This window comes from Paroedura picta, chromosome 13 (genome assembly GCF_049243985.1).
Source record: "Paroedura picta isolate Pp20150507F chromosome 13, Ppicta_v3.0, whole genome shotgun sequence".
Classification (NCBI taxonomy): Eukaryota; Metazoa; Chordata; class Lepidosauria; order Squamata; family Gekkonidae; genus Paroedura; species Paroedura picta.
Window position 1 is genome coordinate 1,621,961 of NC_135381.1, and position 13,805 is coordinate 1,635,765.

A 13,805-nucleotide genomic window follows, 5' to 3' on the forward strand; every position below is an offset into this window, starting at 1 on the left:
AGGTTTTCTTTACAAAAATATTTTTAAGCAAACAAGACGACCCCCACTTCAAAATACTGTGCTGTCGGCTGGGGTGTGTCCTGAGTGACTTCCCCCTGCATTTCAGCTGGGTCCCATTGGTTGCTTTTGTGCTCCACTTGCAGGGGGGTCGACGGAGGCTGTGCACTCCGGTCTCGCTCGCCAAGTCTCCAGTCTTTTAACCAACCATCTGGCTCGAGCCACCGAGTGCTGCGGCAACCAGGCAGCTGGAAACGACGCCCTGCAAGACGTCCTCAGCCTTCTGAATGACCTGTCGAGGTACAGCACGGTTCTGGCTTTATTTATTTATTTGCTTCATTTTATAGTCCGCTTTTCTAGCAGAGAGCTGGTTTGGCTTTAGCAACGGTAGCAGTAGAACAGCTTAATTCTGTTGCAAGGCCTAGAACCAGGATGGAGATGGTTTCATTAACCTCAGCAATAGAACTTTTTAAAATACTGCTTTGAAATGCTGTTGTGAACCACGGAACAAGTTAAGTTTCAAGCAGCTGGCCCCAAATCCTTGCTTTTTCCGGCGGATGGGCAGAGTCAAAAACCCACACTTGTAGTTTTTCACATCTCTTACACCTCTTAACATTTTGTGGCTGTTCAAGGTCAATTCTGCCCCTGCAGTTATGTCTCTCCCTTCTCACGCTTAGGTGTCAGGGCGTTGGGAATGACACAGCGGCAGGCATCGATTTAATGCGGTTTTCTTTTTATCCATGGCCGTGTAGGATGAATTTTTATCAAGTTGGTAACCAATTCTGTCTCTCATGAGGATGAAAATGGGATAAGTGGTGCTCTAACATGCCCTCAGTGTTACTTTTCAAAGGAAAGAGAATGAATTAGCATTCAGCACATGTTGAGTAATGCATTTTGGGGAAAATCCAGCTGCAAAAGCACAAACTTTGCACAAAATCAAATCACCGTAGAGAGACTTTTTCTAGAGAGGTGAGATATATTGGCTCCCCAACCTAGAGACCATGTTATATGTCTCTGGAGATGCTAACATTGATGCCTCCCCCTTCTTCCTGGGGGTCTGAGCTAATATGCACTGCACCCTCACAACCACCCTGCAAGGTATGCAAGCCCAAGGAAGTGTGACTGACACGGAGTCCTCCAACGAGCTTCGTGCTGAGTGAGGGTTTGAGGCTCAGTTCCTTTCCTAATGCTCTGTGGAACTGCCTATGTGCATGTCAAGTTAGCCATCTTTTGCTCTTCCAGGAGTCACATTGGCAAAGCAATCCTGAGTCAACCAGCCTGCGTGTCCAAACTTCTGTCCCTACTGTTGGACCAGCGCCCCTCTCCGAAGCTGGTCCTCATCATCCTCCAACTCTGCCGTGCCGCTCTGCCACTGATGAGCGTCGAGGACTGCGGGAACGTCGAATTGCCTCCCTGGAGTTACTCGGTGCCCTCCCTGAACAGTGAGCAGGATGACCCCAGTGACCCAGCCTCCAAAATTGCCTCCCTGCTCTTAGCAAAACTGGCCGATTACGTGGTACCAGGTAGGGAATGTTACCTTGTTACGTTACCACCTTGATTGTTTGAGAAACTAATCCGTGTTGCCTGAGAATCCAAAATGGGATCGCCCTTTTACCTTGGAGAGTTCAGAGGCTGCAGTGGGTGCAAAATGCTGCTGTCCCCAGCTTCGCTTCTGCTGTTGTGCCACAGGGCTCCCCCCAGCTCTGCAAACCACCTGGGCCCAGCTTTTCTAATAGGGCCTCCATGTCTCTGTTGCAGCCTGGCCTTTAAGGTGGACTAGGAAAGCCCTCCTTAGCAAACCATGCATGACCCCAGGAGTGCTTATAGAGGGGTCCCTCTCCCTTCCCTTGGAGACTCACTAAAACCCAGGTCTTTGCCAGAAGCACTGTGTGAGGCCTTCTTATTCAGTGGCGTTTTGTGAGTGAGGATACTATGTGGTGTGACGCTGCAAGGTCGGAACTGATCAGGGTAATGGGGGGATTGTGATTTAAATGCTGCTTCCCACCTGGGCCTGGATGGTCCAGGCTAGCCCCATCTCATCTGATCTCGGGAGCTAAGCAGGCTTGGCCCTGTTAGTGCTTGGGTGGGAGACCAAGTCCAGGGTCGCTGAGCAGAGGCAGACCATGGCAAACCACCTCTGACTGTCTCTTGCCCTGAAAAACGAGCCGAGTTGGCCCCTTCCACCCCCACTCACCCCCAGCCTTTGGGCTCGGGAGGGGGATGGGCTGGATCAGGGTCCGTACTGCCTGAAATAGTCTCCTGTGTTTTTGGGTGCTGCTTTGGAGCTTATTTTTCCTCCCTGCTTTTGCAGGATGTCAGACAGTTCTTTCTCCAACTGCTTCTGAGCCTGATACCTCTCTGACAAAAGCCAGTCCCAAAGGCTCCCTGAAAGGGGACAAAGATCCAGGAGAAGAGAGTGAGGCTGTGGACGGTAAACTTTCCATTTTTATTCATAAGCGGGAAGACCAGTCGTCTCACGAAGTCCTCCAGCCGTTGCTAAGGTAACCCTGCCCCAACGGCTGCAATTAAAAGCCTGTATTAGGGCATCCACATTTACGCTGTGCCGTATCCTTCCCTTTGCAGTAGCTCAGAAGGCCGTCCATTTAGACTCGGAACAGGAGCCAATATGGAGAAGGTGGTGAAAATGGATCGAGACATGACTAAGGTAAGCGGGCGCTAAAGAGCTTACGTTTCAGTCGCTTCACCCCTTCCTCAAAGACCGGGAAGGAAGAATCTGGACGTCCTGTTTCTAGAAGAGTGGCCTTTGGCTGATCCGGGCTTTATTTAATTGCACTAGTTTGAAACGGGTAATTTTAATATCTAATGACATTATCGTATTGGGTGGAACATGGTGGAACAAACACGGCAGGAAGCCTGGGTGAACCAAGTAAGGCTTCATCTGGCATGAAAAAACCGGGCTTGGTAGCAGCTGTTCGCTTTGCAGGAGGCCTTCCATAGAATATTTTGGGTCTGCAGAACTCACAAATATTGGCCAGTGCGGACCCAGCCTGCAGAGAGCTGCAAGGGCATTTCTGTCTTTTTCAGAGCGGCTCCTGTGAGGTTATCACCGAAGAGGCGGCTGCAGCCCTGCGGAAGGCGACCAAGTGGGCCCAGTCCGGATTAATCGTGAGCGTGGGGCCGCCAGTAGAGGCTGCGAATCCCGAAAGCAGCAGCGGCCTGTCGACCGGCGACAAGAAGAAAACAGCCCAGACCTCCATTTGCAGGGAGAGGAATTCCGAGCTTGCCAGGTCGGAGACCTCTGCAGAACGTGGAGCGTGGTTGTGTGGCAAAATTCAGCAAAAACTGAATCAAGGGTTCGCTCAGCATAGCAGACGTTGTTCTGGTCGTGTTTAAACCCAGTGACGATGGCGTCACCCAAAGAGGCAGTCTTCAATTGAGTTGGGGGAATTAGCTAAGGGAGACAGCGAGAGGTGGTGACCGGGATTCTCCACCTATGTAAACCAGAACTTTTCCCTTATGAGGACTGTCAAATCAGAAAGTTTTATTAAAAAGAGGAAAAATAAAACAAAACACATGCAATAAACACACACAGCAAGGACTAACTAAGAGAAACACAGAGAGGAAAGGGAGAAAGCAATTCTAGGGGAGGGAGAGAAGAGGTCCATGGAAGCAGTAAGTTGAAGAGCAAAGCGGCCGGTGTTTTGAGAAGCGAGAGAGAAAAGGGAGGATGGATCCAGGGCAGGCACACACTGCTGGGGCAGGAAGGTGGTCCAGTTATAGGGCAAATGGTACCCTCAGGCTGGGATGAGGCTTTTGCCTGAAAACAATTACTACTAAATGGCTTAACCTGTGGCAGACAAGAAAGGTATGAAGGCAAGTACCGAACCGGAATGGGCAATTGGGGAGATAAATAGATTTAAGCGTTGGCTAATTGCTACTTAATCGAGGGGTACGGGTGAACCAAAGTGAGGCTGGGCTGATGATGGGATTATGCTGAGTGAATCAAAAGGTCTTGGGCAACCCCTTGTTCGAAAGTCATGTATCTCTGCAGGGCAAGGATGGCGTAGTAGCCAGCCAGATGCTTCTCACGCCCGCTTTGAGGCGTTTTTCCCAGGCTCATGCCTGGCTGGTGTCCAAACAGTGCCCTATGCTAAGAAATCGGGGTGACGTATGGAGAGGTATTTCTGCCTCTGTAGGCCATAAATGGGGGGGGGGGCTGATTGCTGACAACAGTGGCAACAGTGGCTGATTGCTGACAACAGTGGCAATTCAGCCAGGTGACATAGGGGCAATGGGGATCAAATAGCTCCCTGCCTGCTGCACGCAGGTCATCCTGCCATCCTGCCTACTGCTGTCTGTGCAGCTTGGGTTCTGTCTTAACATACAGCCAGTACTGGTTTTGGAAGCAGTCTTTAGGAGTGTGTTGTCAGAAGCAGCTTAAACCTGGCAGAGGTCTCAAGCTTTGATCATTTTGGCTGTCACCTGCCCAAGGCTCTGATGCCCTCCCAAGCCATACAGAGATGCATCTTCAGGCTAGCTGAAGGGTTTTTCTTTGGGCTTCCTTTGTTTTCCTGCGGGTATGTAAAAGCGCTTCACGCTTCCAGGGCATTTGAATATATTGCCCAGCCATCTCCACCTCCCTGCCCAGAGCTGACCAGAGCATCTGCCTTCCTCAACAGGACTGACCCTGTGCGGCCCTTCATCAGTGGCCATGTTGCTAACAGCATGGCAGCAGAGGTGATTGCTTTGCTTCACAGCCTGCTGATGGCTCCCGAATCCAATGCTGCCCAGATATGGACAACCACCGCTGAGAAAGTAAGCAAGGGCTTAATACATAATAATTTAAAAAAGAAATAGTCCACCATTCCCTTGGGCTGCACTCCACATTTCCATCTTTTGGATCAGGCCATTAGCTGCAGCTCTTGAATGGTCTGTTGACCAGGGGACCGAACCCGCGACCTCCTGCATGCAGAGCGAATGCTCTGCTCCTGTACCTTCAAGGCAGGAGGGAATATTATCGATAGCGAGAGTATTACTTGTGGCTCTGCATTAGGGCTGCACGGTTTGGCCACTTCGGCAAGCACCGAAGCCCAAGGGGGCCAGCGGCACAGAGGGAACCGGAAGGACAGTAGCAGGACGCCAGCCGGCACCTGCACCCAGGCACAGAGCTCTGTGTCTCCACGCCGCTTGCCACCTAGGGCTTCAGTGCTCACCGGAGCGCGCCGGAACGCACAGCCCTACTCTGCATAAGGGAGAAACTTAACAAAAATGTTCATTTAACGCTATTTATTAGCGGCAATTATGGCTAATAGTAACAATAGCAGTAACAGAACATCATGAAGAGCACAAATAAAGGACTAATAATATTTCTACAAAATGTCAAAGATACAGCAAAGAGTTGAAAATTAACTGGCGAGAGTAAAGCAGAATAAAATGCCCCCAGAGGCTTATACGCATTCAGCTAATCAAACAATCCGTACACGTAGCCTGATGACTTGTCACAATTTAAGTCCTTACATTTCGTAAGGTCTCATTTTTGTCAAAACCGGCCACAGGTCCTGTCGCGTGCCCTGATGTACATTCCTCAGCTTGGGAAGTATGCCGAAAGCATCCTGGAGAATGGCAGCAGCAGCGGGAGAAAGCTGGCCAAACTTCAGAGGATTGCTCGCCAGGCGGTAGCTGCTCTCTGTGCTCTGGGCGGCTTCAAGGAGACCATCAAAATCGGCTCCGAAGTACAGGTGACTGGCCAGACTGTCTTGGTTCCCCGGGGCATTGTGTTGACCTTGGGCCGTCCTTGGGCTGTGTTGCAGGATGCTCATGTTCAAAGCCCTGCACGTCCCTCGGGCTGTAATCCTTAGTTCAGAGCCAAACCGAGGCGCTTCTTGGCTCATCTCTCAGTGTTGTGGCCTCCAGTATTCCCCTGCTTTGGAAAACACCTCACGATTTGGATGTTATAGTGATTCTCCTCCTATTCTTCTGTTTTGTGTTTGATACTGAAGCATCAGCATTTAGTTTGAAATCCTACGTTCATCTTCCCTTCCTTCATAAATGGTCTCTTCTCTCCCCCCCCCCCTCTTTCTTTCTCATAATTATAGGTTTTGGGTAGGGGGGTAGCCGGAAGCATTGGAGTAGTGGCATCGATTAACGAGCAGGAAGGTATAGCCACGGTCAAATTCCCACCTACCAGTATAGACGGTAGAAAGACCTCCCAGGCATCAGACATTTTAACTATTCCATTATCTAGGCTCTGTGTTCCAAGGTCAGAGGTAAGGTCATCTTGAAATCCAACGTCCAGTGCAATGCCAATTTGTTACCTTAAAGCTAAGACGTATATTGCGAGCACTTTGTAAAAGGGGCCAGTTTGTTTTTGTTAAAGCCAACTTAGGGAATTGGGAGTACTTTGTAACACAGACAGTTGGAAAGTTGGGTCCAAGTTACAGAATTGACAGAACTTTCGTGTGGATGTATCCTGTAGCTTGTTGGTCTGTCATTTTTAAGTTTTGCATGTGTGTGGGGGGAGTGTGTGTAAAAGACAGCAATATATATATAACTCCAGGTAATTCCCTCATTTCCTAGAAACTAACGCCTTGAATTTAACTTTTTACCGTGCCCCCTCCACCACCATCAGGCATTGCCTCTCCATAAACTGTCCATTACTGAGAAGGTAGTACATGCAGTCCAGTCCATGTTGCTTCCTCAGGAGGGAAGTCTATCTATTCATACCTCACTTCCTGCAACAGGAGATGGCTCAACTCCAGTAATGGCAGTGGTCCGACTCCTTGCCGAAATTAGAACCAGGTGAGTGGATAGCTTGGCTGTGTTGGAGCAGTGGGGGGGGGGGAGGCGGGGTCTGGGTGCTGGGTGTTTTGGCTGGTGGGTCCATAGTGCCATCTTAAGGTGAAGACAGACATAATGCTAGAACAGGGCTTGCTGCTGGGCCCTCATCCCTGGGGGGGGGGGAGCCAGCTTTCTCCCAGGGTCACAGTGGAAATGCCAGGTGAGCCTGCCACTGAACTGAACACTGATGTAGCTGTCAGCCCTGCCCCAAAGTACAGGCATCCTGCCTCCTTATTTCTAAATGAAGATTCACATCTTTATCCATCCCTATGCATATTTATGGTTTTATTTGTTTATTTGTTTATTATTTAATTTATACTCTGCCTCTCCTGAACAAATCAACTCAAGGCGGCTTACAACAAAAAGCTCAGAAGCAGGCCTGAGGGCCCAGGGTCGTTTTTGCCAGGCCATCAGTCATTTGTTCCCCACCCCACCCCCGTGATTTGCTCTGGAGAGGAAGAAGTACATTTTGGTACATTCAGTATTTGGAATATGACGCTTCAGCACAGTTCAGGAAAGCAAGCGGAGGTTACATGTTACCTCTGCCTGAATGCCTGCGTGTGATAGGAACTGACCACAAGAGAGCGTGGTTCTGTAACGCTGCCTGGCCCTGCAGCCGTCAGTGGCTTTAAGGCCCAGGCTCGGCCGACTCAGGGTGGTTTGGTGGCCAGAGGCTGGTCCTTTGCCTAGAAGCCTTTTTCCGCCAGCCGCCTGTATAGCCCTGTGGGTGTTCTGGGGTGGTTTTGCAATACTTGCTCACCTTTGCCTCCCCTCCTTGCTAGAGCATGCCTGGTGATGGCACAGCTGTTGGAAGACAGTTCCTTCTGTGAAGAGTTCATCCAGCAGTGCCCAGCGGCCGTGGAGGTCCTTAACCTGGTGGCCCAGGAGTGCAGCCCTGGTACTGGCTTGGTCTTCTTTGCCCAGCTCTCACCCCTTCTTTCTTTTTAAACGTTTAAACCCACCTATCAAGAACTAGTACACAACTGCAGCCTGTGTTTTATGGCATGACCTGATCTTACAGGCGTTATGCCACATGCATATGCCTCAATAAATGATAATGTTAAGGTACTGCCAGTTAAGTAAATCACTCGTGCGTTGCCCTCTTGCAAGTGACAGGAGCTCCGAGGGGTCTGGTTGACTCCCAGAGGGGCATGGGGACAGGATGGCCTACTGGCTGCTATGGGTGGTTTGTGCACAGAAAGCCAAGAGCTTGTCTCAGGGGTAGGCATCTGTTCTAGCTTCCAGAGAAGAGGCCAACTGGGATAAAGAGCTGGTCTTTGACGAAATGAGACCTCGATTCCATTCCCTGTCCAGTCCCAAATCTGGCCAGGAAATCTGCTCTCGCTCGCTCTCGGCCTAACCTGTGATAGCTGGGATAAGAGAACGGAGAAGGCTGGGAGGGGCCGGGCAGGCCAGCCTGAGCTCCTTGCAGAGAGAGCAGAATGCAAATGAATCAAGCCCTCTTTGAAGTACTTAGCAAAACGTTGCTTAGCTAAAAGCGGGCGAGCCTGCAGAACTCAGCTGCTCTGGGGGTGGGGGCTAGAAATGCATGCTGGGTGACCTTGACAGCCCTGCCGGGGCCTCTGCAGGCTTTGTGATGGGTCTTGTTTGCCATGTCCCAGGCGAGCGGCTGCTGATCGTAGAAGTGCAGTGTGAAAAGCTAAGGATGCTGTATCGGGATAGCGCTCGTCCCCCCCCTCCCCCCCTCCAGGCTGATCGAAGGCAGGTAAATATGCAAGCAAAGGCAGAGTCGCAGGCTGCCTCTGGGCCAGGGGAAGGCAGTGGGACATGTCACGCCAGGGCGTTTTAAGTATCCCATGCCCGGGCAGTCTTCTGCCAAGAGTGCCTTTGAGAGAAGCACCAGGCCCTTGTGTTTTATTGGCACAGAATCCAGCATCCCCAGTGCAGTTGTGTAGAATTAAAGCAGACCCTTTTCTTATTGACTCAGCCAAAGGAAATCACCTGGAGTCCTTCCCGGGTCTTCCCGCCGGTGCGCGCCTGCATGTTCTCCTCGCACCTCACGGCCGTGACCTTCCTTGCAGACCCCAGCGCCGGCGGAGGGCTGCCCCGTGGCACCTTCATCTATGCTACATCGTGTGTCCCAGTGCAGGTGAGAGCTCACAGTTTGCGAATTGGCCCCTGCCAGAAGCTCCCTCCTTGGTCTACATGGCTCTTGTTTTTGATAGGCTCCGTCTTTCTACTGGGAAGTAGAGATCGTGTCCTACGGAGATACGGATGACGACACGGGGCCAATAGTCTCTTTTGGGTTTGCGACTGAAGCAGAAAAACGAGATGGAGCTTGGACCAACCCGGTTGGCACCTGCCTTTTTCACAAGTACGTGGTAGGCCTCTGCCGCTAAACCGGTGCTTTATTCAAGTATCGCAGCAGTGCTGTCGAAGCCCCTTAAGAGCAAGCCAGCTGGCATTTCTGTTGCAGGGGGAGATAGATTAGCCAATCAGGTGGGTTTTGCTTATTCTGACCATCTAGGTGAAGTGCAGCCTTGTTGAGCTGCCCTGAGTCTTCTCCATCCTCCTTCAATGGTCAGCCTCTCCCATCAAGTTCTGCCTCTTCCCTGGGCATGGATGGGCTTTCAGGGGGGGGGGAGAATGACCCTCCTGCTCCAGCCTCCACAAACACCTCAGAACAAGAGACAGCGTCGGGCCTTCAGTATTAAAGAAAAGACTTCTGCTGCTTTTTATTTCTCTTTTTTTCAGAGTTTTTTTCTGTTATAATAAACAGATGCAACATGGGGCAAAGAACAGCTCTGTGAAACTTAAAACCTCACTATCCTTCTTGGGTCCAGGATTTGGGATCTACAGGGAAAGTCATTATCTGAGCCAGTTCAGGTCTCCCGTTTCTGCAAAGCGTTGGGTACATTATTGGCCTCAGCTAAGGCATCTTTAGGATGAGGGATGATAAAGAGCCCAGTTTTGTGCAGGCTGCCAGTGCTGTAATGTAATTGATGCTTTGCTTCTTCCTCCTCAACCCTTCAGCAATGGGCGAGCCGTCCATTACAACGGCTCTAGCTTACTGCAGTGGAAGAGCGTGCGGCTGGATGTGACCCTCTCTCCCGGTATGTCAGATTCCGCTTTGCTTCGCCTGCCAGCCCTTTTGAAGATGAGAACGGCCCCAGGAGGAGGGGAAGGAAGATGTGACCCTGTGTCCCTCTTGGGATTTTGCTTTCCTCTAGGTGACGTTGCAGGGATCGGCTGGGAGAGGGCGGAAGGCACCCCTCCCCCTCCGGGGCAGCCTGCCAAAGGCAGAGTGTATTTCACGTACTGCGGACAGCGCTTGGGGCCTTACCTGGAGGATGTCTCTGGGGGAATGTGGCCGGTCGTGCATATCCAGAAGAAGGCAGGTTGAACCCCATCCCTCCCTCCCAACTAGAGTGCCCTAAACCATCGCACTTAAATCTATTTTAAACCTGAGGCCTGTAATGGACAAGCAGGGAGTCCCTATGGCTTTCCACCTCTGCTATGTAACCCCAACTGCCCACAGCTTCTGAGGCACGGATTTCAAGGCAGGCTCATATCCCAGCACTGCTCAGCCTTGAAGCCCCTGGCAGCCCGCGTGTTGCTGTATATCCGTGTTCATTGCACAGTGCAGTTACCTTTTGTTAATATCTTGGGCTTTCTGTTCCATATGTTGGTTGTTCTGTCGCTGACCATTTGGGTTTCATGTGTCATGCTTGCCTTCAAGCCTAGGGAGAAAAAGAAGGGGCTGTTTATGAGCCCCTCACGTGGAGGTTTTGTGTGGACTTAGAAGGTTTCGTGTGGACTGAAGTACCAGCTGCTGGTCTTCACCATGCAGCACACGTCCTCATCATTATTGAAATATTAATAACCCAAAAAGAAGCCTTCAGGAACAAGAGGCAGCAAAGAACAGAAGGCTGCATCAGGGCTCACAATGACCCGTTCTGCCTTGTCTGTCCCTTCTAGAACACCAAAGTCCGGGCAAATTTTGGGTGCCGCCAGTTTGCCTATGCAGAAGGACAAGCTCACCGGAACGCAGCCGACCTCTGTGTCGACCTCGCAGAAGAAATCAGTGCCAACTTTGAAGCTCTGCCCTTTGCCATGGCTTCCGACAGCGATAACGACGCTGGCACCAGCACGGCCTCTGACCCCGGGACTCACGGGCCTCCTTGCAGGATCGCAGCTGTGGCCACAGCTCAGCAACGTAAAGTCACCTCCCTAACTCAGCATCCAAGTCGCGCTCAGGCAGAATATGGATAATGGCCCTAATGAATGGTTTAGCAGGGAAGGACAGAGTGATGCCAGTTCTTGGCTCAACTGGCAGTTCTGGGCCCCGAACTGTAGTATCATTGTCATAATATTCTTAGTGTACAAAGTGCTAGATTGGGGATCCGTAGCAACTTAGAGGCCATCAGCGTTTTCGGTATGTCAGCTTTCAAGAGCCCCTCCACTAGCAGAACAGACCCCTCTGATCCAACCCGCAGCCAAGTCACCGAAACATAAAATGCCCCAAATCCTTTTTGCACACAGAGTACGACAGCGACACCTCCTGCCATTATAAGATGGAGCTCAGTTTTGAAAACTTCATCACGTCGGGCCCAGATCCTCACCCGCCCCCCATTGCAGACGATGAAAGCGACGAGGATGACGATGATGACATCCCGCGGGTAAGCAGAGGGCAGCCCCAAAGCCCCCCCCCCTTCCCTCTCCCTTGGGTGCCTGAGGAAAAGGAATTAGACTCCCTAAGGCAGGGGTAGTCAACCTGTGGTCCTCCAGATGTCCATGGACTACAATTCCCATGAGCCCCTCCCTAAGGGCTGGGGTATCTTGAAGGTTAAAGCACAGGAGGCAAAAAGGGTGGCGTAAGAGAAAAAAAGATTTCAATAGGTTTTGCTCATTCCAAGAGACGGGTTTCCAGACGCCTTCATGCAGTCGTGTGTAGAACACAGAGGGAGCTCTGAGCGAAAGGATGTGAAAACCTTTCCTCCTTCTGCTCCCTCGTTTATCTATTCCCTGATTTGACTCCAGGTTTCTCTCCCAGTTGTTTTCCTTTCTGGCCTCCTTGATAGTTGACCAATTCCTTCCTACCTTCAGCCTCAATCTGTGAGAAATCCACTAGTCTCCTCTGCAGGTTCACCTCTTTCTTTGAGCCCTTTTGTGGTGCGCACATTGTAGAAGGTGAGCCATTGGTCTCGGTCTGATTCACAAGGCAGAGTATAGATTTGCACGATTTCCGTTGCCCGAAGAACTTGATTCCGCCTACAGGACTAAGTTCATAATACTTCTAAGCTGTGCAGCTCCAGGGCCAGCCTGGCACGCGAGATACAGAAAATCCCAGGTCCGTCTCCTGTCAAAGCCTTCTGCAGGACTTCTGCTGTATGACTCGATGGGCTTTTGGTTGAGGTCCGTACCATTTTATCATCTCCTCCCAAGTCCTGCCATGTCGACGTGTGGCTTCCCTTTGCAGGAGGATCACTATGCCTTGCTCGTCAAAGCCTGGGAGACCAAAGTGTTCCCTACAATAAGGAGACGATTCCGCAATGAAGCAGAGAGGAAGTCTGGCTTGGATCAGATCAAAGGAGCATTGCAGCTGGGTACGTCTCTCAGAACTTTCTCAGCCGCCACTCAGGCATGGGCAGCGGTCGATTCTGCCCATTGGCGGGGTGGCACCGTCAGGAGGCTTTGCTCGGAGGAACCAAGCTGGAGCAGGGGAGCACGCCTCGCCCAGGGGGAGCCAGCGAGTTCAGTCGCTCTCGCCCCACCCCCAGCGAAGCAGACCGGCTGGCAACCTCCCGTGCCTCTGTGCCATCTCTCTTGCAGGCATGGTGGACATAGCGCGGCAAACAGTCGAGTTCCTTTATGAGGAAAACGGGGGAATTCCTCGAGATCTTTACCTTCCGACTATTGAGGACATCAAAGATGAAGCAAACAAATTCACCATCGATAAAGTTCGGAAAGGTGCATCTCTAGTCTTTGGTTTTGTGGTGTTGAGATCAGGGGTTGATCTTCATCCAGGTAGGAAACATAATGCTGCATCTTGGCGTAGGTTAACACCTATCCTATGGCAGCTGCACTGGCTCCCAAGTAGTTTCCGGTGCCAGTTCAAAGTGTTTGGGAGCCCTAAGTGGCCTGGGGCCCTCATGCCTTTGAGACCGCCTCTCCCGGCATGATCTCCCTGTCTCTTCATCTCCACTCTTCGTCTCAGAATTTATTGAAGGTCCCTGGTCCATGAACTGACCTGACCGCCTTGGCCAACTTCTCCGTTGTGCCCCCCACCCCCACCCTGTGGAGCGAACTGCCCAAAGAGGTGCGTGCCTCATGGGACCTCCCACAGTTCTTCAGGGCACACAAGGCTGCTCTTTTCTAGACGGCCTTTGGGTGCCTGCGATCCACCAGGCAGCTGGTCTGCTTCCGCCCGGTCTTCACCCTCCACACATCCTACCCGGCTTGAGAGTGGATAGATTTTTAACCATTTTGTATTTTAAAGGTTATGATTGTATTGTTTTTATTGGTTTGTTTTAAGCGCTGTTAGGTGCTCCAAGTCCTGTTCGAGGAAGGGGGAGTTGTAGAGAAATCAGGACAGTCCCCAACAGAAGCCGCAAGCAGAGGAGGCTGCGTATTGTGGAGGCCTGGGGCATGCCTTTCTGACGCAGTCTCCTGCTCTCTGGGCAGTCCGTCCGGCCCAGGCTCCATGGCAGTGACCCTCGGTGTTGGGTGCTTTACTGAACAATGCCCCTGGGGGCTTCTTGCTGGAGGTCCTGATGGTGAAAAGGCTGTCTTCTGGTTTCAGGCCTGACGGTTGTCACACGCTGCCCAGACAGTAACAACGTAGCCGCCAACACTGTAGGGACCGCCCTGCCGAAGTTCGCCATCCGTGGAATGCTGAAGACCTTTGGGCTCCACGGCGTGGTCCTGGATGTTGATTCGGCAAGTTAAACTACCCTTAAAGCCTAGGGAGGCTAAATGTCCCAAGGGGAGGCTAAATGTCCCAAGAGCAGAATGGAACTTTCCTTCCTTTCACTTCTCATTTGAGCTCC

At 51.4% G+C, this 13,805-nt stretch overlaps 1 protein-coding gene across 5 annotated transcripts in view; it reads left to right on the forward strand.

Annotated features, from left to right (window-relative positions):
* The window catches only part of HECTD4 (HECT domain E3 ubiquitin protein ligase 4), a 76,736-nt gene that overhangs the window by 47,648 nt on the left and 15,283 nt on the right, over window positions 1-13,805 (forward strand). For 3 of the 5 annotated variants that reach the window (XM_077309014.1, XM_077309015.1, XM_077309016.1), the window contains exons 35-54: window positions 144-297; window positions 1,240-1,520; window positions 2,309-2,498; window positions 2,581-2,662; window positions 3,043-3,245; window positions 4,638-4,773; window positions 5,514-5,696; window positions 6,054-6,224; window positions 6,587-6,756; window positions 7,578-7,693; window positions 8,418-8,521; window positions 8,723-8,905; window positions 8,982-9,130; window positions 9,790-9,869; window positions 9,987-10,150; window positions 10,735-10,972; window positions 11,299-11,435; window positions 12,236-12,362; window positions 12,589-12,726; window positions 13,559-13,695. In XM_077309014.1, the coding sequence (XP_077165129.1) occupies window positions 144-297; window positions 1,240-1,520; window positions 2,309-2,498; window positions 2,581-2,662; window positions 3,043-3,245; window positions 4,638-4,773; window positions 5,514-5,696; window positions 6,054-6,224; window positions 6,587-6,756; window positions 7,578-7,693; window positions 8,418-8,521; window positions 8,723-8,905; window positions 8,982-9,130; window positions 9,790-9,869; window positions 9,987-10,150; window positions 10,735-10,972; window positions 11,299-11,435; window positions 12,236-12,362; window positions 12,589-12,726; window positions 13,559-13,695 (3,143 nt within the window). The remainder of the gene's footprint in view (window positions 1-143; window positions 298-1,239; window positions 1,521-2,308; window positions 2,499-2,580; window positions 2,663-3,042; window positions 3,246-4,637; window positions 4,774-5,513; window positions 5,697-6,053; window positions 6,225-6,586; window positions 6,757-7,577; window positions 7,694-8,417; window positions 8,522-8,722; window positions 8,906-8,981; window positions 9,131-9,789; window positions 9,870-9,986; window positions 10,151-10,734; window positions 10,973-11,298; window positions 11,436-12,235; window positions 12,363-12,588; window positions 12,727-13,558; window positions 13,696-13,805) is intronic. The other 2 variants (XM_077309017.1, XM_077309018.1) reach the window with 1 other exon arrangement.